The 23098-nt window shown below is 50.2% G+C and overlaps 2 protein-coding genes across 5 annotated transcripts; one reads left to right on the top strand and one right to left on the bottom strand.

Annotated features, from left to right (window-relative positions):
- Positions 1-1046: 1046 nt before the first annotated feature.
- LOC130406114 (perforin-1-like) lies at positions 1047-5395 on the top strand. 4 transcript variants are annotated; one of them, XM_056611530.1, is made up of 6 exons: positions 1048-1158; positions 1632-1711; positions 1803-2373; positions 2840-2978; positions 3150-3364; positions 3652-5395. In XM_056611530.1, the coding sequence occupies exons 3-6, from the start codon at positions 1847-1849 to the stop codon at positions 4538-4540; spliced, it is 1770 nt and encodes a 589-aa protein (XP_056467505.1). In that variant the 5' UTR covers positions 1048-1158; positions 1632-1711; positions 1803-1846; the 3' UTR covers positions 4541-5395. The 4 variants fall into 4 exon arrangements, with proteins under 4 accessions (XP_056467482.1, XP_056467505.1, XP_056467490.1 ...); XM_056611515.1 differs by having other exon boundaries at positions 1663-1711; XM_056611522.1 differs by having other exon boundaries at positions 1679-1711.
- Positions 5077-21431, bottom strand: LOC130403833 (uncharacterized). The gene is made up of 24 exons (XM_056608339.1): positions 21365-21431; positions 18925-18975; positions 18748-18783; positions 17965-18030; positions 17829-17858; positions 17628-17702; positions 17177-17269; positions 16950-16991; positions 16760-16843; positions 16623-16718; positions 16103-16153; positions 12512-12568; positions 11846-11896; positions 11607-11663; positions 10813-10872; positions 10230-10274; positions 9257-9301; positions 8579-8659; positions 8078-8137; positions 7462-7536; positions 6366-6398; positions 6169-6207; positions 5726-5782; positions 5077-5442 (listed from the first exon to the last, which is right to left on the bottom strand). The coding sequence occupies exons 1-24, from the start codon at positions 21429-21431 to the stop codon at positions 5438-5440; spliced, it is 1356 nt and encodes a 451-aa protein (XP_056464314.1). The 3' UTR covers positions 5077-5437.
- Between the last annotated feature and the right edge of the window lie 1667 nt (positions 21432-23098).

Below are 23098 nucleotides of genomic sequence, written 5' to 3' on the forward strand. Positions count from 1 at the left end.
ATGTTTTTATCCTATTACTTCCTGCTATGTTAACTGCAGCACCTGCTCCAACCACAGCGTCAACAATACAACCCTTGTTTGTAATAGCATGGTTTAATCGTCGGCTACTGCATCTCAAACCAGCATGTCTTTTGGCTTTTAGCCATGCTTGTACCACCAATTCAGAGTGTTATATTCTGCTTGAATAAAGCGTGTGGCTCATCATCCTTGTTTCGGTTTTTATTTTGTATTGAGCTGGTGGAAACTGTGGTGGTCTTGATGAATGAAGGAAATGGTTGGGACTTCCTGTCTGCGCTAGATACTTTTAAAACCCGTGAGTAGAAAGAAGGACGCACGTTGACTTGGTGTATGCTTTATCATCGCGGACAGATGGTCGATCATCAGGTCAAACAAGTGATTTTGTTCGACGTGCGTCGGACACTTGATTTCCATCTTTGTTGACAGTCTATAGTCAACATGACGTATGTTTGCAGCAATATATATATATATATATATATATGCTATTCTTGGAACACTGCACAGCGACCGAAACAAATGCTTCAGTTACACTGAAACATAATTATTTAATTATATTATTATTATTATTATTATGTCAGGCTGTTACAATTGTAACTAGGCTATAAGACTATCACTGGCATATATGAAGCTCTATATATAAATATCTGTTTTTGACAACCTTTAGAAGTGCTATACTTTCAGATCCTCCTAGCATTGTTATAAACAATAAATAGTGTTAAGTAAATCATGTAACAACAATAAAGCAATACTAATGTTTCACAGACAAATATACCATTAGTAGTCCTATACACTCAATATGCATCTGCAACAGTCCTCCACTAAAGTAATACAATCTAAATTAATTATATGTATATTGTCATCATCGGGGCCTACACAATCTGACCACAACCCACCACTTCACAGAAACGAGAGCTGACTCAACAGTGGAACTGGAAGGCCAACAAGGAACCACAAGCCCCTCCTCTTGTTCTCGATAGAGTTTGAAATCAGTTTTCCTCTGTTCCACCCCAGACCGCGGACACCTCATACCCACACACTCGTCACCAGCGTGTTTCTCGTGAAGTATTAAATGAGGGAGAGAACCATGCTTCTGCACTTCATTTCACGTCGAAGGAGGGGGGAACAACAGGTTGGAAACCAGTGAGTCAAGCGTTCTTTCTGTTCTTGCATTTTGTTAAGATTTTATTACGATTATGTGTGTTTGGTTTTTACCTTTTCACTGACGGTGAATAACTATGAACCTGGTGGTGTATAACTATTTGCTTTATGAAATTAATCAGGGGAAACTTTTTCGGACAGTAATGTACAGTCTAAATTAGGGGCCTCAAACTCGCGGCCCGGGGGCCAATTGAGGCCCGCGGGATGATATTTTGTGGCCCCCTACTTGACGTCAAAGTTTAGTGTTAGTGCGGCCCGCGCATTGTTGTCAAACGCAGATCATTGCTGAGTCCCTTGCCACACTTTTTTATCACTTGTGATAGGGTGACCAGATGTCCCGGTTTTCCCGGGACAGTCCCAATTTTGAGTTGCATGTCCTGAGTCCCGATAAAAGCCAAAGGACGCTAAAATGTCCCGGTTTCCACCAACCACTATGAAATGTCCCCTGTTGTCAGCGATTACATAGCCAATGTGATCTAATTATAGACTTTTTGTGGCCAAGCCTGACCCAGACTCTACCTCCAGTGGCCCCCAGGTAAGTTGAGTTTGAGACCCCTGGTTTAAATCCATCATCTTGATGAATTAATAATTGTATTCATATAACAATTACTCTCATCGTCTTTCAGGATAAACCAAAGCGGTCAAATCTGCGAGCATACGTACGCGCAGTATGTCCAACAACTGCCTCCGCATCGGTCTCCTGCTGTCTCTGCTCCAGTGCAGCCATCAGTCATGCCTGGCAGGGACAGCCAGCCAGTGCAAGAATGCAGACTTCCCCCCGGGAATCAACCTGGCAGGGGAAGGCTTCGACATCACCAAGATGGCCCGCAAAGGGGCCTTTGTCATTGACCTGAAACTCTGGGAGCGCAAGGACAAAACGTGCACCCTGTGCCCCAACCCCTTCCTGGAAGGCAAGAAGCAGAAGCTGCCCCTTTCGGTGACGGACTGGAGGCCCAACCAATCATGCAAGATGAAGCTGTCCAGCAGCACGTACCGGTCCAGCGAGGCCCTGGTCACCTCCAGCTCTTCCTCAATGACAAACGACTGGAAGACGGATCTGGAATTGGGCAAGGCGGGCAACACAGCCTCCTTGATTCTGGCCGGGACCAATTCCAAACTGGCCGAATACTCCATGGAGAAGACTAAGAGCGACAAGTTCAGCTTCACCAGTCAAAGCATCTCCTGCGAGTACTACAGGTATGGTCAAATGAACACACGTGAAGACATCTTTCTCTGCACTCCTTTCTCCCCTGTCATTTGGGGGGTCATGTGGCTCAGGAGGTTGAGCAGGTTGGCTGGTAACTGGAAGGTTGCTACTTCGATCCCTGGCTCCTCCTACCATGAGTGTCTAGGGGTCCCCGAGCAAGAGACCTCACCCTGACTGCTCCCGACTTGCTGGCTGTCTCCTTGTGTGGCCGTCGGTGTGTGATTGTGTGTATGAATGGTTGAATGTTAAGCAATGTTGTAAAGCGCATTGAGTGGCCACTGGCTAGAAAAGCGCTGCATAAATGCAGTCCAATTACTACGTAGTGGACAGGATGTAGGAAAACGTTTGAATGAAGGCCTGTGGTTCCTTACAGGTCATTAAAGACCACCTACGTCGTGGATTCAATATTGATTCACTGCTGATGACATTGATGTTTTTGTTACCGACGGGGGACAGCTTTCGGCTCGTACACAAGCCGAGGTTACACAAGGAGTTCTACGCAGCGCTGAAAGACCTTCCCAAGACCTTCTCCCCTGAAAACAAGCAGCGCTTCTACAAACTGATCGACACCTACGGCACCCATTACATCACTCAGGTAAAGATAGGACTATCGCCTTTTGAATTAGGAGGCCATGAATTAATCCTCTTGCAAATATATATTCGTCATTAGCTCCCTAAAATGGATTACCATATCATTCTTTAATGTTATCCGATGATGCTACCATGCGTTCTGATTGGGCCACTGTTCCTCCCGACCTGTTGACAGGTGAAACTGGGCGGGAGTGTGAAGTCAGTGACCAGCATCAGGCAGTGCATGGCCAGCCTGCAGGGCCTCAGTGCGGAGGAGGTGGAGATGTGCCTTCAGGCCGAGGCCGCTGTAAGCATCGGCGTCCAGAATTTGAAATCCGAAGGGAAGCACTGCAACAAGGACATCCAGAAATCTGACAGCAAGTCCAGTTTCTCCAGCATGTTCAACGACAGGTAAGGCCTCTCTGCTACACGTCGGGATTCTTTTGGAGTCTGACACCTAATATAACTATTTGAGGTAGAGCGGTTTGGCAGGTAACCGGAAGGTTGCTAGTTCGATCCCCGGCTCCCGGAGTGTCGAGGTGTCTCTAAGCAAGACACCTCACCCTGACTTCTCCTAACAGGCTGGTTAGGAGAACTGGTTCGGTCTGTGAATGTGTGTATGAATGGGTGAATGTTTGGCAATGTTGTAAAGCGCCTTAAAAATGCAGTCTATTTAACATCTACATTGTTAAATGTAGGTTCACCGAGATAGAAGGAGGAGAGACCACGGAACCGGATCTGCTCTTTTCCGCGGGCAAGGACCCCTCCGCCTACAAAGCCTGGCTGGACTCGGTGCCCCGGCTCCCCAACCTTGTGTCCTACTCCCTGAGCGCCCTGCACGAGCTGCTGCCCGCCAAGAAATGGGATGTGAAGCGCAAGCACCTGCGCACGGCCATCTCGCACTACATCCTGGAGAGGGCCCTGATGAGGAACTGCTCCGAGCGCTGCAAGACCGGTGTCAGGCGCTCCCAGAGCGAGCCCTGCGCCTGCAGCTGCCAGGGCGACCCGGCCGTGACCCCCGACTGCTGCCCCTCGCGCCGGGGCATGGCCCGCGTGCTGATCACCGTCCAGAAGGCCACCGGGCTGTGGGGGGACAGCACAACCTCCACTGACGGCTTCGTGAAGATCACATTCGCCGGGACGGTCAGGAGACAAACCCCTGTGTGGGTCAACAACAACAACCCGACGTGGGGCAGCGTCTTCGACCTGGGCGACCAGGACCTGTCCGCCGGCCGGACCCTGCGCCTCGAGGTGTGGGATCAGGACAGCGGCTGGGACGACGACCTTCTGGGGACCTGTGGGAAGGTTGTGGGCCAGGGCGTGACGGAGGAGGTGTGTGCCCTGCAGCATGGCCGGCTGTACTTCAAGTGGGAGGTGAGGTGCGCGCCCAGTCTGGGAGGAGCCGACTGCATGGAGTACAAAGCCTCCCCGATGAGCCAGCAGCTGCAGAAGGCGTTCGTATCGCGCCACAGCCAGCGCGTGCCCCAGGCCTTGCTGAAGGAGAACGGGGTGTTTCTCGCGGTGCCTGGGCGCCACGGGAACCAGAGTGCCACCTCCCCTGCTTTGCCGTTTTTCCCGGCACCGTGAGGTGTGACAAGCCGAAGTATTGTGCGTGAATTCACCTCCAGCCAATAGTTACGGCAGGCTGATGGGGTTGCAAAGGCAAAGCGTAAACAAGATACCGAACGGAATTGTTTGCAAACACGCATTTTCAAATGCATTTTATTCTTTATCCATATTTATTTTTGGTGATATAAACAATGTTATGACTAACATTACTTGTATATGTATACATCTATTCCATTTCTTCCTCTTACTGCAGCACCTGCTCAAATCACACCGTCAACAATATTACACTTTTGTTTGCAATAGCATGGTTTACTCTTCGGCTACTGCATCTCAAACCAGCGTGCCTTTGGGCTTGCACTACCAATTCAGAGTGTAATATTCTGAGTGAATAAAGCGTGTGGCAAGCATTCTTGTTTCAAATTTTATTTTGTATTGAGCTGGTGGAAACTGTGGCGGTCTTGATGAACGAAGGAAGTGGTTGGGACTTCCTGTCAGCGCTAGATACTTTTGAAACCCTCGAGTAGAAAGAAGGACGCACGTCGACTTGGTGTACACTTTATTCATCGCTGACAGATGGTCGATCATCGGGTCAAACAAGTGTTCGACGTGCGTCGGACACTTGATTTCCATCTTTGTTGACGTTCTATAGTCAACATGTCATGTGTAAGCATACACTTGAATATCATGCCATGTGTGGACACTTAGGGGAAGGCGACAGACGCATGTGGGAGACACAGCAGGGGCGACATGAGGGAACAGAGACACACACAAGACACTCAAAGTCGAGGACCTCGAACAAAACCAGACAAGACAAGAACACACAAGAACCACATGTAACATGAATTGACAAACCGTAAAAAAACAACAAGAATAACAACACACATTTCAATGAAGGAGTTGTCTGCGTCATTTCAATTAGCCTGTTTGACAAAGGAGAGAAGGGGGTGGGGGGGAGGGAAACAAGATGACAACAATGACCAGGGGTGCGTGAATAGTGCTTGATGTAATGACAATGTTATCACACACACACAGACAAACATTTCCACACATTCACCCCCACACAAACCATAGATTTCCATTTCCACACACACACACACACGCACACACACACACACACACACACACAGACACAGACACACACACACAGACACACACACACACACACACACTTCCATACCCATCATAAAACCCCATTCCTCTCACCTTTGTATCCATTTCCCAGGAAACCATTTACTCCGCCATATTTGCCATGTGGCACTCCTGTGAAAGGACAAACATAGTTTTTAATTATTTCAAAACCTTGTTGAATATTAACATACTAGGACAGCTTCTTCATTCAAATAAAATACTAAAGCGAACAGACTGGTTGGTTGATCCCAATTCCCAGTGCGTGTGTATGATGGGATTCTAACCCACAACTAGTTTGTTTGTGGTAGTTTCTTATTAGTAGGCTGTGAGTAAGTAACCGTATAATATTTGCTCAATCGCCAAAGAAACATCCAACTAATTTAATTTGCTACAAATGAAATGGATGCGTGGATGATCCATAAAGAAAGTGGTACTTTATTCTTCTTATTTGGTGGAGGAACTTGTAGAAATATTGTGTGTGTGTGTGGGGGGGGGGGGGGGGGGGGGGACTGTCTTACCATAGGAGTCCTGACCAGCGCCAGCCTGGGCAGCGAAACCTTGGGGTGGGGGGGGACAGTAAAGACAGAGTCAGTGTGAAGGCCACCGGCCCCTTAAGCCACGCGTCACTATCCCTTGGGTTCAGACTCTAGTGGTGTGTTCATGTGCATGCGTGTTATGGCTTATCATTGATTGGATGAGGATTAGGATTGTTCACCTGCTTGCTGAGCACCGTAGCCTGCCCCCACGCCTGAGACGACACAAAAACATTACGAGACATCGTTAAAGATTAAAACGAGGGGCGGCATCACAGAGTGCACCCACGTCCACCTGGGGGGCGGGGCTTGTCATGGTGAACCCTGCCGGGAAGTCGGAGACACATGCCAGCCAGCCACAAACACCTCCAGCTCGAGAGAGAAGAGTCATCAACACAGGCACCACCAGCAAAGACAATACAGACACTATTGTCTGATGGTACTGCGCCAGTACAGACAGAGAGTATCTTGATGGTTGTGCACCAGTACAGACACTAGTGTCTGATGGTACTGCGCCAGTACAGACAGAGTGTATCTTGATGGTTCTGCACCAGTACAGACAGAGAGTATCCTGATGGTTCTGCACCAGTACAGACACTAGTGTCTGATGGTACTGCGCCAGTACAGACAGAGTATCCTGATGGTTCTGCACCAGTACAGACAGAGATTATCCTGATGGTTCTGCACCAGTACAGACAGAGAGTATCCTGATGGTTCTGCACCAGGAGAGACACTAGTGTCTGATGGTACTGCGCCAGTACAGACAGAGTATCCTGATGGTTCTGCACCAGTACAGACAGAGAGTATCCTGATGGTTCTGCACCAGAACAGACAGAGAGTATCCTGATGGTTCTGCACCAGTACAGACAGCACAGACACTAGTGTCTTGATGGTATGGCCACTATAACCACTAGGGTCCAGTCCATACAAGTTAGAAGGGTCCACTTTCTGACCCGATGCAGTGAGACTGACTGATTTGCCGTCCCATATGCAAAATACATCCAAACACTTTCCCACACACCTTTTTGTTCCGGTTGTAAAAGGGTAATTATAGGTAGCGGGTAAAATAGGAGGTTAAAATAAGACTATAGCTTTTCATGATGGAAGGGATGGTAAACAGCCTTATAAACAGACCATAATACACTCCACCGATAACATAGTCATGAGTCATAAACAGGTATTGTACGGTAAAGGACATGACACACAATGGCTTCCACCTCGTTAGTGAGTCATGGGGACATCAGTCATACGTTCCTTCCGGTATGGGTGTCTTCTTACCAAACTTGCTGGCAGATTTGGCCGCAGCAGCAGCAGCTTCTGCCCCAAGGGCGCCGTAGGGGTAGCCTCCATCACCTAGACCCCAGGGGGCGTCTCGGTTAGTGGGTTGTCATTACACTTCAAATCTTTGATGTATTGCATGCTCTGTATCAACATCCCTACGGCCACCGAAGTGAGGTGAGCAGTTGTCTTTTTATTTTATTTTATTTTTTTACAATCTTGCCTGCCCCGTGAATATGCGAGTGAGCACGAGCACAGAGAAAATGCACACGCGGAGTGACTTGCTAAATTTATTGAGGATCAGGCGTAATTAAACACACCTGCAGAGACGCACGCACGCACACACGCAGGCACAGAGACGCACGCACACACGAAGGCACAGAGACACACGCACACACCCAGGCACAGAGACGCACGCACACACACACAAAGGCACAGAGACGCATGCACACACAAAGGCACAGAGACGCACGCACACACCCAGGCACAGAGACGCATGCACACACCCAGGCACAGAGACACACGCATGCACGCAGGGGCAATCAGGCACGCACGCAGACACGTTGGCACAGACACGCACACACACACACACAGACACACACACACATAGCTTTACCCTCTAGTCCAGCAGGAATCATAGGAGAAGCGCCGTTGGAGAGGTGGCCAACTCCTCCCCCTGAGGGAAACAGATCACAGTCACCTCTCACCAACTCTATGCCTGAGTTGACCCTTGTTCCTTTCCTTTACTTCAAGGTTATTCGATTTATTTCTGCTGCAAAGAACTCCAGAGTATTATGAATTGCATTAAAAAACACTTGAATGTTGTTTTTAAGAAGCCTTTGTATTCTCTCTCTCTCTCTCTCTCTCTCTCTCTCTCTCTCTCTCTCTCTCTCTCTCTCTCTCTCTCTCTCTCTCTCTCTCTCTCTCTCTCTCTCTCTCTCTCTCTCTCTCTCTCTCTCTCTCAAAAAATCTAAACTTTAAAAAAAGGGTTACTCACACACACTCCCTAACATTTTCGGTTTCTAAGGTAAAACATGTCCAACATCTATGGGGATCACAGAATCGCCAGCGTTGGGAATGCTGCTCTATGGAGGTCAAGGTGTGAGGTGTGAATTACCCATGCCAGAGTCGCTCCCCAGACCCATGGCCTGAGCATCGCCGTACGCTCCGGCACCGACAGGGACCGAACCAGCGCCCCCTACAGACCAACACAGAGCACTGCAATCAGGGTCGTAATTCAGCGAGCGATCGTCTAACCTTTGACACAGAGAGCCGCAACCACGCATGCATTGTTGTTCTTGTTCCACCCTAATAGAAACGCCATCGTGGCAATTCCTTGATAAGAGTTGAATGCATTGGAGTAATCGGAATGTAAATCATACTTTGGGCTATACCCTTATGGTTTAATAGAGCTTTAAACAAATACTGAGTAATGCGGCTTATATCACAAGAATATGGACCCTATGCTTTTGTGAATATACACAGACAGGTAGGCGCCTAGGCCTTTTAGTACTTACACTTAACAGGGCGAGATAAGGCATTTGTGGCATCATTACAATGCAATAAAAGGCCTCTCTTGTTTTGGTTTACACCGAGTGTAATTTAGATAGTGTCACTCCGTTTATCTTTCCACACACACACACACACACACACACACACACACACACACACACACACACACACACACACACACACACACACACACACACACACACACACAGCTAAACACACCAAAACAATCACACACAGCTTCCAAAGTTCCTTCCTGATACTTCTCCGGCCTTGACCTCCTTACCAAATGATCCCTGACCCTGTCCAGCATAACCTCCTGCCCCATAGCCTGTAACGTTACACAAGCACAAACAGTGAGACATCCATGCACCTCCAGTGGTCCGGCTCCCAGGCTGGGCCCTGAAGGAAAGCCACCACACTGGACCGGACCAGACCAGACCGGTCTGGTCTGGTCTGGTCCGGTCCGGTCTGGTCTGGTCCGGTCCAGTGTGGTGGCTTTCCTTCAGGGACCGGACCAAACCGGACCAAACCGGACCTGACCGGACCGGACCACCGGACCGGACCGGACCTGACCAAACCGGACCGGACCAGACCAGACCAGACCGGATACAAGGTCATAGCTCAACACCAAGAGGAACCGTCGGTGGAAAACAGTGGAACCGCCTTCCGTTACGGTGAACTATCAAACGCTGCTATCGAGATTCCTTTAGGAGACGCTAGTATCCATGATGACCTCAATACCCTGAATACACGCACAAGGCCTTGATAAGCAGGCAGGGACCAGCCTTACATTTACATTGACATTCGGGGCATTTAGCAGACGCTGTTATCCAAAGCGACTTACAATAAGGACATTTGTCAGAAGAAAGAGAAACAACAACACATCACTGCGGCGTAAGGTTCAGCATAGAACCAAGTGCCAAGCCTTGAGAATCGCTAGGTTAACCCAATCCCCGTATACAACAGAGATAGCTACGATAAGATGCTAAGTAATGCCAAGTACTATGAGCTAGAGCCTTAATCATAACAGGTGAGTCGGGACTCGGGCGTCCACATCGCCTAGCGTGGACAGAGCGTCCCGGGCCCGATCAGACGATGTCTCTGAGGATCACAGATCCCCTGGTGTTGGAACAACAGCCTCTCCCCAGAGGCTTGACTCAAGAGGACTCGGAGGCTTGGCTCGCGGGCGGAGAACACTGCAGGCATAACAAACCGAGCACAGTGTGTTCCCTTCTGTGTGTTCTGCCAGGACTCACCGGGTCCATAGCCGTTGCTCCCCATGTTGTAACCATTGCCGTAGCCTGGGGAGAGGGAGAATAACGTTGTGAAATAATGGCAAGAAAGTCTGAACATTACCGCGATACCCACCCCTCTTCGGCTGGATCGACCCGTGAATCCAGCTGAATTCGGCTGGATTACCGGTTTGGGTAACACAGGTTGTATAATAGTTATATAATGACTCAAAGATCCTCCCCATGCCCTCAACCCTAGCAGGGAGGTAGCTCCAGGCATCGCCTTTCATTCCTTCTCCTCGGGGGAGTCAAGCAGGGCCTGATCATTGCTAGTGTGTGTCGGTTCAACTCTGGTTCCAGATTGCACTGAAACAATACAACTTTCACAATCAGGACGGGCCTGTTAAAAGACCTCCGCAGGGAGAAGTGCTGCCTCTTCAGCGTTTTTTACATGCCGAGTTTAACACACCTCATAAGCAGCCAGCTGTTTCACTCCCTGCTGCTGGAGATTACGCTGTGATTCCACTGTGCTGAGGCTGGGTTCTGTAGCACCCCCCCCCCCCCCTCTCTATGGTTTCAGTCTCAGCCCATGCGATCCGTTCCTCACCGTAGCCGTTGCCCGCTCCAAGGCCCCCGGCGCCATAGGCTCCGGTCCCGTCTCCGAACTCTGCAGGGAGATGACACCACGGGGGGGACAAGAGAGGCCTCCGTTCAGACACACGGCTAAACAATGCTCTCCCTGTCCCTCCCTCCACAACAAAGAGAGACAGGCGAGGAGCGGAGGAGGCGATACCATGCACTGACGTCTGCGCTGAGAGGAGGGCAGAGAGAGCCTGAGTGGCGATACTTGTGGGCCACGTGCAGGTTATTCGTCGGACTCCCGAGGGGCGTCTAGCGCATGATGTTAACGTCGAGGTTGTGCGTGTGCGCACACACACATACGCATGCATGTACACACGCACACATGCATGCACACACACACGCAGGCAGACAGAATGACACAAGCACACACACACGCACATGAACACACGCACAGGCACACGCGCACACACACGCACACACACACACACGAACGCACACACAAACATCAGCTCCACCCTTCCCTGCCACACATGCTAAGCCGCGGTTGTGGTGTGTTGAAGGTGGGGTTCTGTCCCCTGGTGGGGGTGTGGGGGGGGTTAATCGAAACCGAAATCGTGAGAGGAGGGAAGGAGGGAGGTGTAGAAGTGGGGGGTGGACGGAGGTGTGAGTACAGAAGAAGAAGAAGAAGAAGAAGAAGAAGAAGAAGAAGAAGAAGAAGAAGAAGAAGAAGAAGAAGAAGAAGAAGAAGAAGAAGAAGAAGAAGAAGGCGAGGAAGGGCATCAGGAAGGGATGGAGCAGGAAGTAGAATCAAAGCCTCACCGGTGGGCTTGCCAAGCCCTCCCTGTGGGTATCCACCATGTCCCAGATTCGCAGCACCTGGGATGAAAGGCAGTATTATTAGACATCATTCATGTCTTAATGAAACAGAAAGAAGGTCTGTCAGAAGCGACATCCCACCGCGCACAGGGCTGGGGATTTGGATTCCCTGCTCGGTGCGACCCGTGAGATGTGTACGGACTCAAATAGACGGTTCGGAAGGGAACCTGGCAGCCACTGACCTCCGAGTTTCCCCGCCCCGGCAGCCATGGGGTAGCCTCCGTTTCCCAGGCCTGTGGGCGCACAGAGAGGAGAGACTCAGAGAACAGAGACACTCAGAGACACTCAGAGACTCTCAGAGACTCAGAGACTGACAGACTTAGAGACTCAGAAAGAGCAGAGACTCAGAGACTCAGAGACTCACAGATTCAGAGACTCAGAGACTCAGAAAGAGCAGAGACTCAGAGACACACGGAGAGACTCAGAGAGGAGAGACTCAGAGAGCAGAGACACTCAGAGACTCACAGAGACTCACAGACTCTCAGAGACTCACAGAGACTCAGAGACTCACAGACTCTGAGACTCAGAAAGAGCAGAGACTCAGAGAACAGAGATACTCAGAGACTCACAGAGACTCACAGAGACTCACAGAGACTCAGAGACTAACAGAGACTCACAGACTCTCACAGACTCTCAGAGACTCACAGAGACTCAGAGACTCTCAGGCACTCAGAGAGAGCAGACTCAGAGGGCAGAGACTCAGAGAACAGAGACTCTCAGAGACTGAGAGACTCAGAGAGCAGAGACTCAGAGAACAGAGACTCTCAGAGACTCAGAGACTCAGAGAGCAGAGACTCAGCTGACAGCAGTGCCGCGGACGGCGGGGTCCAGACGTGGCCGGTCCTTACCTGCTCCGTAGCCCGCGGCCCCCAGCCCGGCTCCAGGGTAGATTCCTGCCCCGTACCCTGTGAGGCAAACACAGCACAGCCACCGTGAGACCCGCTGCCTTCTGCTCCGTCAGACAGAGAATCAACCAGGGCCCAGGGGACACAGGTCACCAACCGTGGGTACACTGGTCAATAGAGCTATAGACCTATCTATAGGCTTATCTGTAGATGTATAGTCTTATCTATAGACTTATCTATAGGTGCGTAGACTTATCTTTTGACATATCTTTGGACGTATAGACTTTTCTATCGACTTATCTATAGACTTATCTAAAGATGGAGAGACTTATCTATAGACTTATCTGTAGACTTATCTGTGGACTTATCTTTAGATGTATAGTCTTATCTATAGGTGCGTAGACTTATCTTTTGACATATCTTTGGCAGTATAGACTTTTCTATAGACTTATCTATAGACTTATCTAAAGATGGAGAGACTTATCTCAAACATTCCTCTATGGGACGATAAAACAAACGGGGTTCCTTGGATGTAACGAAGACTGATGTGTGTGTGTGTCTGTGCGTTTTCACTTTTTACTTTCTTAGACACTTAACATTACACACCACTGCGAGGAACACACAAGACATCGTTTGGGGATTTCTGTAGATGACGCAAAACAAAATAAAAATGCAATACCAACTGCTGACCTACCACGGGCAAAACATTTGCTTTGCTTCTGACGAGGGAAAAACGCTGTTCCCTGTACAGCGGCAAAGTGAATCTAACACACCTTTCCATTCACCATACCACCAACACACACTCATCACAGTAACAGTCATCGTTTTCTCAGTATCTACAAACTCTACAGGAGACACGTTCAGGCAGATTGAGAATCACCAGGGTGCAGCAACAGCGCAGGATCATAGAAGTTAGTATCAGGAAACTCACTTAGATACACACATTACCCAACAGCAAGAGCACACAACCTCACACACCTCACAGACAAAGGTGCCAGACGCACAGATAAAACCTCACACAAAGACGCACACACACACACACCCATACACAAAAAACCTCACACACACACACACACATACACACACACACACACGCACACACGAACACAAAACCTCTCACACACACAAACACACAAAACCTCTCACACACACACCTTAAAACCCCCGACCAAACCCAACGAGGCTGCCAGAGGGCGGGCGAACACCTTACCCATATATGGTCCCTGTTTCCTCTTCTCTTTCTGCCCCGGCGAGGGAGCCAATCGCGTCGACCCCGTCGTCAACAAGGGGTCACCGTGTGAGAGGCTGCTAGCTACCTGCCCCGCCCCGGCCACTTGGCCCTGATCTGTCCGTACCGCCGCGGGTTCCACGCCCAGCGGCCTGCCGCCCACTGGGTCCCGGCTCACCGGCGCCCCGGACTCAGGTCCAACGGCCCCGGGACCCCCAGGAGTGATGAGACCCAGAAGACCCTCACCGGCCACCAACCGGGCCTTGAAGGCCTCTTTGTCGCTAGCAGCGGCGGCGGCGGCAGCTTCGTAGTTGTGGCTCCTCTGCCCGTGTTCGAAGGCCACCCCGTAATACCCGCTGCTGCTGCTGTGGCTGTTTGCGAACGAAAGGCCGTAGTTCTGCTCCTCCTGGCCCAGGGGCGTGGCCGGTCCCAGGCCCTGGCCGGCGGGGAGGACTGGAACCTGACCCCCCGGTGGTTTGCTCGGCTTCTCCCCTGCTGCGGCTGCTCCTTCCAGCCCCGTGGTTCCGCTGACGGCTCCACCGTGGAACCCAGGGTTCTGCTGGGGGCCTCGCTGGAGGTGAGGGGACGACCCGTAGCCGCTGGATCCCTGCGCTCGAGGAGGGACCGGGAGACCCAGGCCGTGGTTCTTCTCGATGCTGAAGGGCAGCAGGTGGCGCTGCGGGAGGCCCACTCCGCCCGTACTGGACGCCAGGGTGGTTTTCTCTTGTAGGAAGGCGGTTCCTGCCTGCGCTTGAGATGCAGCCTGGCCGAGACGGTCAGCTAGAGGCACCGTCGCTTCGTGCGGGTGCTTTCCCACAGGGTCCAGATGTTTCAAATGTTCTGCAGGCGGAGGCTGGTGGGTCCATGGCCCGCCACCTCCACCTCCACCTCCTCCGTGTGGGAGCAGCCCCACCACTGGGATCTGACGTTTCAGATGTGCTCCAGGGGGAGGCTGGTGGGTCCATTGCCCTCCACCTCCTCCACCTCCACCGTGGAGGAGGTGGAGGGCTGCTCCAACGCCGTGCGCGTATCCTTTGACTTTGGGGGCTTGGGGTAAGAGGGTCCTCTGAGGGGCGACCGGTCCTGGTCTTTCCATCGCTCCTCGTCCCGCGTGCGTCCCTCTAGCGTTCTTAGCTCCGTGTACCCCGCCGGCCCTCCCAAACCCCCCTAAATACGCGGCCGGCCAACCTGAGAAGATATCATCAGATGATCTTGATTTTCTAGATGATCAATCGGCAGTATTTGAATTTGTAGCTGGATGGATTTAGATCCGTTGCTGAGTCCAATTCTTTGAACATTAAGCAATGGAAGCTCATAGAGAAATCCATCTTGGAGAGAAGAATCAGTTAATGACGAAGATTCTGATTTTGGACATCTTGGTCTGAAGAAGTGTAATTTGTGAGTGTAAGTTATCTCATAACTAAAGCCCCATAAACTCCACATCACACACTCCATAGAGGTGTCATTTATGTATGTTACATGGATTGGTATCTGGGTGATATACAGTACGTGTCGTATTGAACATGTGTCTTAAGACAGTTTGACCTTTTCAAATTGCCATTTGTTGTCAGTTTGTCCTGAAACAAGCGGAACCATAACAGAGGAAGTTTCCTTGCCACCCCGTCGAAGTTTTACACATGTTTGAAAAGGGAGCCCTCAGTTCTGCAAACTGTGCGTCTGAAACTGCTCACATCCTGTTGTTGAGCCCAGGATGCAGACATAAAACAACATGTCTCTTATCTCGGCTACCCCCTGTACCCCACCACAGACAGCAGCCAACCGACAACAGAGGACAGATAACACACGGGGGAACACTGACCGGTGGTTAGTAACTCTTGACGAGGACATGAGAACCAACATAACACTCATGCAGACGCACAACCACAACGCACAACAAAGAGGATGGCTTACCTCCTGTACACTCAGGCAAGAACCATCAACACACGCAATGTCTCCCCAAATACACAGTGCAAAATATATCCATCGTTTAGCAATTCATCCATATTAGGTCTGGAACATGACACTAAACCTACTCTTTTACTTAAAAAACTGCAAATGATCAAGATATACAGTTACAATTTCAAACAATTGTAATTGTAATCCGCAGACAGTTGCATTAAAACAAAACAGACCTAATAGTAGAATGAATGCTTTTTTTTGTCATATTTCTTTCACTGTCGAGGGAGTTGACGCTTCAATTAGACACAATTCCATGCGACAAAAAACAGAACACAACCCAATTTTAGCTCCAGTGTACCAGAGGTCACTGCTTTGAGTCTAGGGTTACACGCACACACACAAAGCTACAAGACAGCGACGGATGGACGGACAAGAGGCCTCGAGTGGCAGAGTTCTGCAGGATTTACCAGGTTTTGGCCCCTTGGCGGACTGTCCGGGGAAGTACTGCGCTCCTATACCTGTTGAGGCAGACAGGGCAGCGGTCAGAACAACATTCTCCAATCACATCTCGGCTGGGAAGGGGGCAGGAAGTGAACGGTTACAGTGATATGAGATTTGGAACGCACCCCGTTAAGAGATCTGCTAATGACAGGGCCTTCGGATCGAGATATGGCAGCTATGTTAAAGATAGAAGACATTGATTGATACCGATGTTGCCATTGGTTTAAAATACGACATCCAGGGCATAGGTCCAGTAAAGCATTCTATCATGGCGGGACCTTTTTAGACGGTGTCAATAGCAGCCTTCTCATTGGTCAAAACAAATCCGTTCAGGAAGTCAGGCGGAAACGTTTTACCTGCGCCCACAGCAGGGGTCATACGACCGGCTGTAACACCAGGTGTGACCGGGTGGCAGACCGACCCTTTTGCAAACAAATGTGGTCAACAACATGGAGGGAGGGGGTGAGCCGCGATTGGTCGACTTACCGGGACGGACTCCAGCGTAGCCCACCCCAACCCCGGCCCCGGCTCCGTATCCTGGCAACGAGACAAGAGACGGGGTCAGAGAATTTCCTGCATAGACTCTCCATCATCACAATCGGACGCCGGCACCTTGGCCGGACATCTTAAGATGTCAGTCAGGGTGTGTTTCCCGTCGCGCGATAAGGTCGCAGCGTGACTAATGGTCGTCTGAGGTGCAGGGGGCTCTATAGATCAGGACCGCGGCGATGACAGAGTGAGACACGGGTCAGGGTGAGGCAGACTGTCAACATTCATCAGCAGCTCAGACAAACAGACGGAGACATCACTCACCTGGTTGAGTGCCGTAGCCGTTGCCGTTGCCGTTGCCGTAGACTGAAAGACAGACAGACAGACAGACAGACAGACAGACAGACAGACAGACAGACAGACAGACAGACAGACAGACAGACAGACAGACAATGCAGGGAGAGTGACAGACGGACAGAAATTAGCAAATTCCAGAGGGTTAGAAAATAATGTGAGTTTGCGGCCTCATACAGGCTGAGCTTCGTGTTTACCTCCGCGCTTCCCTGCGTGGGGCAGGCCCATTCCCATCCCGTTACCCATGCCCGCTCCCATGGGCATCCCCATCCCGGCGCCCAGACCCACGCCTGCAGACGGGAAGACCGGGAACATCATCATCAGGAATGTTCCCTTAAGAAGCCCTACAGTATTAATGGTAATTTAAAGGAACTCTGGAGACTGTGAATAGTGATTCAAATGTATTTTTCAGCTTGTGATTATTTAGTGAATGTATGTCTCTTATCGAACAACAGCGACTAATGAATTTACCTGACTAAATCATAAAACTATTTATGTGTCAACAACTCAATGGTGAATCTAGACTGCAGTACCCGTTATAAACACTAGGTGTCAGGTTACATGGTACCCCTCAGAAAAAACATACAGAGTACAATTCGTAATTTAATGTCCCTGATGTGATGTCATTGATCTTAGAAGGAACTTTACCGTAGGTTCCGTAGGCCCCGTACCCCGCGCCTTGCTTGACGGCCGCTTTGGCGGCCCCTGGGTTCCTGTAGCCTGCTGAGAAACACATGGGAAGCACAGGGGGCCGCACATGAAGAGCCTACTCCGTCGGAGAGACAAAGAGAGCTTTGACAGAAACAGGTGACAGGAAGGACAGTGACTCTGCAGGAAGTCGAGTCTTACCTCCGCCAAGGTGAGCCACAGGGTAACGTCCTTGGAAAGAACACAATAAAAATTGAATAACAACCTTTTTTTTTTTCTTTTTTTTTTTGCATCACACCCGAGACAGTGTCGCCATGGTTACGTGTGATGGTCTCACCTGCCACCTGCCTCCCCATCTTGGCCCCGTAACCCCGGCCCCCCAGGGCTCCCAGAGCGCTGTAACCTGGGAGTGGAGACAGTTTAATTAACCCTTAATTAACCATGAAATAACGTTGTTATGGCAGTGATAGGCATTCACCCAGTTAATCAATAGTTAAATAATAGTATAGTTATGGTTTGGTTATGTGTTCATGTTAGCTAAGGTGTTAAAGTATGCATCATTTAAAATGGTTAGGGTTAACCCTAAGACACTCACTTATTATCTAATTAACTATACCAATTTGGGGTCTACTACAATCTTACTCCCCCGGGGACATTAAAGAAGTATTACTACTATTACTGGTAGTAACACTTCTAGTACTACCGTACTACTACTATTTGTATTATTAGTAGTATTGCTGCTACTAGTCGTACTAGTCCAACCCAATACAAAGTGAGTGAATATCTCAGACTAACACAATACAAAGTGAGTGAATATCTCAGACTAACACAATACAAAGTGAGTGAATATCTAAGACTAACACAATACAAAGTGAGTGAATATCTCAGACTAACACAATACAAAGTGAGTGAATATCTCAGACTAACACAATACAAAGTGAGTGAATATCTCAGACTAACACAATACAAATTGAGTGAATATCTCAGACTAACACAATACAAAGTGAGTGAATATCCCAGACTAACACAATACAAAGTGAGTGAATATCTCAGACTAACACAATACAAAGTGAGTGAATATCTCAGACTAACACAATACAAAGTGAGTGAGTTTACTGACTTGCAGGCTTGGCTCCTCCCATGGCCAGGCTGGCGTCTAACCAGGTGGAAAGAAGAGGGTTATAATAGGAACAGAGGGACGTAAACACAGTCAGCCCTCAGACATAAACACAGGCCGAGAGGGGGGGGGGGGGGGGGGGGGGGAGCAGATGTGGCGCTCCCGGCGTTCCAGACGTACCTTTGACCGGAATCCCCAGCCGTCCGAGGGCGGACACCTGTGGTCGGACTCCTGGAGGGGGGGGAGACGGGGAACACACATGAGGCCGCCTGCATCACAACAGACCTACAGTGATGCTGAGGGGATGCTGAGGGGTCGCCATGGTGACCACAGCATCCGCAACCCCTGGGAGGAGGCCGCCCGTGTGTGAACGGAGAGTGACTCGGAAGGAAGTGTGAAATGGGCGGTCGTGTTTAATATGTCTGGTGTCTGATGATGAGGAGGGTGTGTGTGGGGGGGGGGGGGGCGAGGGGAACAGACAGCCATTGATGAGGAGGGAGGTCCGATCCAACACTTATCTCACCCTGGCCTGTCACATTTAGCCGTCCTGCGCTACCTCCTACCCCCGTATAAAAGCGTCGTCTTGGATCAAATCCATCGGGCTCAGACCCCAGCAACCCCATCCCACCCCCACATACACACACTGTACACACACCACGCACGCACACACACACACACACACCACACCCACAGCGCACGGTGCTTGGTTCAACCCCCATCTGACACACAGTGGGGATATTTAGCAGGGGGCTGTGATGGCGGCTCTGAAGGCCTGCTCCAGGATCTCTGATCTCCTGATGGTTCGTTATGCCCCCGTTGAGACTCGCTGAGCTCCCGTCGAACGGGGCGTCTGAACTCTGAGTGTCTCATTGAGAGGATTCCTCTTGAGGACTGGGAACCCGAGCGGCTGAGAGGCAGAGAGACAGAGAGACAGAGAGACAGAGAGACAGAGAGACAGAGAGGCAGAGAGACAGAGAGGCAGAGAGGCAGAGAGACAGAGAGACAGAGAGGCAGAGAGATAGAGAGACAGAGAGGCAGAGAGGCAGAGAGACAGAGAGACAGAGAGACAGAGAGGCAGAGAGACAGAGAGGCAGAGAGGCAGAGAGACAGAGAGGTAGAGAGGCAGAGAGACAGAGAGGCAGAGAGGCAGAGAGGCAGAGAGACAGAGACAGAGAGACAGAGAGGTAGAGAGACAGAGAGGCAGAGAGACAGAGAGGCAGAGAGACAGAGAGGCAGAGAGACAGAGAGGCAGAGAGACAGAGAGACAGAGAGGCAGAGAGGCAGAGATGCAGAGAGACAGAGAGACAGAGAGGCAGAGAGACAGAGAGGCAGAGAGACAGAGAGACAGAGAGACAGAGAGACAGAGAGACAGAGAGGCAGAGAGACCTTGGCGTGCAGAAAATATTATATTTGAGCCAATATTTCTCCACTGACTGTGACTCGAACGGTCTGTACACATCTGTACAAGTACTGTACACAATTAACACTGTAGTGTAAAGCAGTAAGTCTCGTTTTTTATCATCGGAGTCACTTAAGTAACCTCAACACAACTTTGATGTTTTATCTTCACATTAAATCAGTTATGAAATTGAGATAGTCATGGTCTCTGGAAAGTTTTTGAAAAAGTGTATAGTTTGGGCAAAAAGCATTTATCTTATGAAAGAACTAAAAGTCCCCTGCGGCTGATTGCTAATGCAATTCAATAACACATTGATAATAATACTTATTTCTTCTTTTGCGGGCAAGTTAGCACCCAGACACAAACACAAGCAAAAGCACGCACTCACTGCAGACGCTCCACCACGAGGAGTCTGTCTGTCTCACCACGTGAGACAGACTGCTTCTACAGTTGAAAGGGGACCATAATGTTTTTGGAGTTACAGTAGACACCTTCCAAACAGCTCGAGGAAAACAGCGAGCTTCAAATTCAAATTAACATCCTTAAGGCAACAAGTGCTTTAATGCACACAAAAATACGAAATTTCATTTTGAGAAGGAGGACTGTATCGCGCAGGTTCTTGCTACTGCATGTTAACCCAAAACGTCTTAAGTTAATTACGTGAGAAGGGTGCAAAGAGGTGCAAGTCACACTTTTTTTTCACAGGTTTCGGTGGTTCAACAGGAAACCGAGTGTGTGCCTCAGTGTGTTTGTGTTGCTGTTGTTGTATGGACTCCAGTGTGCGCTCCAAAATACAAACACACCCCCTATTTAAAACAAAGCAAACAAGTGAACTGTACTAGGGTATATTTGAACTTTACGGAGGATCATAGCTTTGTCACACTAACTTTGTGTGCGTATTAACAGTGGTGATACAGTTTGAGGCTAAACATTGGAAAAGGATGGGTTCAATTAATTCGATGCCAAAAAGTTTCAGAGCAACTATCAATGTAAAGATGTCTCCCTCTGAATGTCCCTCAGTCCATCCTCTACCCATCCCTCGTCTCCTAGCGCCCGTCCCTCCATCCCTCTCTCCCCCCATCTCCTAGCAACCATCCATTATCTCCTACTAGCCATTCCTCCATTCCTCCATCTCCTCCTACCCATCCAGCCATCCCTCCAGGCTTCCCTCCCTCCCTCCTTCCCTCCCTCCCTCCCTCCCTCCATCCCCAGGGCTCCTACCTTTCTGCAGGCTGAGTCCAGTCATCCAGAGGACCAGCGAGGTTCGGAGAAGCGCTCTGGCCAGCATGGCTGAGGATGAGAGAGAGAGAGAGAGAGAGAGAGAGAGAGAGAGAGACACCGGCGGACAGAGAGAGAGAGGAGAGAGAGAGAGCAGGAGGGAGAGACACCGACGGACAGAGAGAGGCCAACGCTGTCAAGTATGTTCAGGAGGAGATGCTGGCCGGGATTCTGTGGTCACTGGTTCCACTCTGGGGCGTGAGCCTCTTATATAGAGTCTCTCTCTCTCTCTCTCTCTCTCTCTCTCTCTCTCTCTCTCTCTCTCTCTCTCTCTCAGGAGCTGTGGTGAGTGGATGAGGTGGACCCTATAGCTTGATGAGCACGTGTGCACCAGGTGACAAGGGTTTTTGAAAAACTTATTTGAAACCATGATTGTTTGTCCCTCACTAGAGTCAAAGAACAATGTATTTTATTTTCTTTGGAATCACTTGGAAATTAAGATGATGCTAATTGTATAGCACACACACACACACACACACACACACGTGGGAGTGTGCAAAGATTTGTAAGGCTGAAGCTATCTTACCCCTGCAGACGGTAGGCCTATACCACGCTCAGCGCAGTGTGAAGGCCTAGACCACGCGCTGAGCAGTGTGTAGGCCTACACCACGCTCAGAGGAGTGTGAAGGCCTACACCACGCTCAGAGCGGTGTGTAGGCCTAAATACTGCGCTGAGCGCGGTGTAGGCCTTCACACTGCGCTGAGCCTGGTGTAGGCCTTCACCAGGCTCAGCGCAGTATTTAGTGCTACACACAGCTCTGAGCGTGGTGTAGGCCTTCACACTGCGCTGAGTGTGGTGTAGGCCTACACCACGCTCAGAGCGGTGAGTAGGCCTACACCGCGCTCAGCGCAGTATTTAGGCCTAGACACCGCTCTGAGCGTGGTGTAGGCCTACACACTGCTCTGAGCGTGGTGTAGGCCTACACCACGCCCCGCGCAGTGTGTTCAGCGCAGTGTGTAGGCCTACACACTGCTCTGAGCGCAGTGTGTAGGCCTACCGTCCCCCCCACGGGACGGGGCGGTCTCACCGCTGGCAGACCACCGCGGCGGCGATCACGGTGGCCCAAGGCGTCCAGACAATAACACAGCCCACGTCTGAGTCAACCATTCCTCAAAACACCGTCCCCCCCACGGAGCCTCCACGGGCCGCTCACTCGAACACAAATACTAGTAGTAGTACTACGGTATGACGACTGTTGCTAGTAATACTACTAGTAACAGTCGTAATTACTGTACGGAATACAGTAACAGAAGTGATTCATCTCTAATGTCCCCGGGGGGATTCGATTGCAAGAGACAACAAGATGACGATTGATATTTAGATAATTTGTTGGGGTAAGGGTTAACCCCGAGTAATTATCAATATCATCTTCTAATAAGGGTTAGGCTTTACCCTAACCCCCTCACTCTTTCACTATGGATGTGCATTGAGAGGGAGGGGGGGCGGTGGCGGTGGTGTGTGTGGGGGGGGGGGGGGGGGGAGGGGGGGGGGGGGGTTTGATGACACACATCAAGCCCCAAGGGGAGAGAGGGTGGAATGAGTCGGCTTTTCACGATAAGGTGTCGGGCGTGGAGAGGGGAGATGTAACGAAAGCGTTGTGGGTTTTGGCCGACGGTAGACAGAACGATGGCGACGGTAGGATGGCTGTGTGTGTGTGTGTGTGTGTGTGTGTGTGT

Source organism: Gadus chalcogrammus, chromosome 2, assembly GCF_026213295.1.
Source record: "Gadus chalcogrammus isolate NIFS_2021 chromosome 2, NIFS_Gcha_1.0, whole genome shotgun sequence".
NCBI classification, from domain to species: Eukaryota; Metazoa; Chordata; class Actinopteri; order Gadiformes; family Gadidae; genus Gadus; species Gadus chalcogrammus.

Bases quoted from the DNA above. Each gene is read 5' to 3' on its own strand.
- LOC130403833 (XM_056608339.1), bottom strand. From the start codon at position 21,431: ATGCTGGCCAGAGCGCTTCTCCGAACCTCGCTGGTCCTCTGGATGACT. The intron at 17,703-17,828 runs GTAAGACTCGAC...TGTGTTTCTCAG, and splicing joins TGTGGCTCACCTTGGCGGAG to CAGGCTACAGGAACCCAGGG. The intron at 6,208-6,365 runs GTGAACAATCCT...CCCCACCCCAAG, and splicing joins CTACGGTGCTCAGCAAGCAG to GTTTCGCTGCCCAGGCTGGC.
- LOC130406114 (XM_056611507.1), top strand. From the start codon at position 1,847: ATGTCCAACAACTGCCTCCGCATCGGTCTCCTGCTGTCTCTGCTCCAG. The intron at 2,979-3,149 runs GTAAAGATAGGA...ACCTGTTGACAG, and splicing joins GCACCCATTACATCACTCAG to GTGAAACTGGGCGGGAGTGT. The intron at 3,365-3,651 runs GTAAGGCCTCTC...TGTTAAATGTAG, and splicing joins TCCAGCATGTTCAACGACAG to GTTCACCGAGATAGAAGGAG.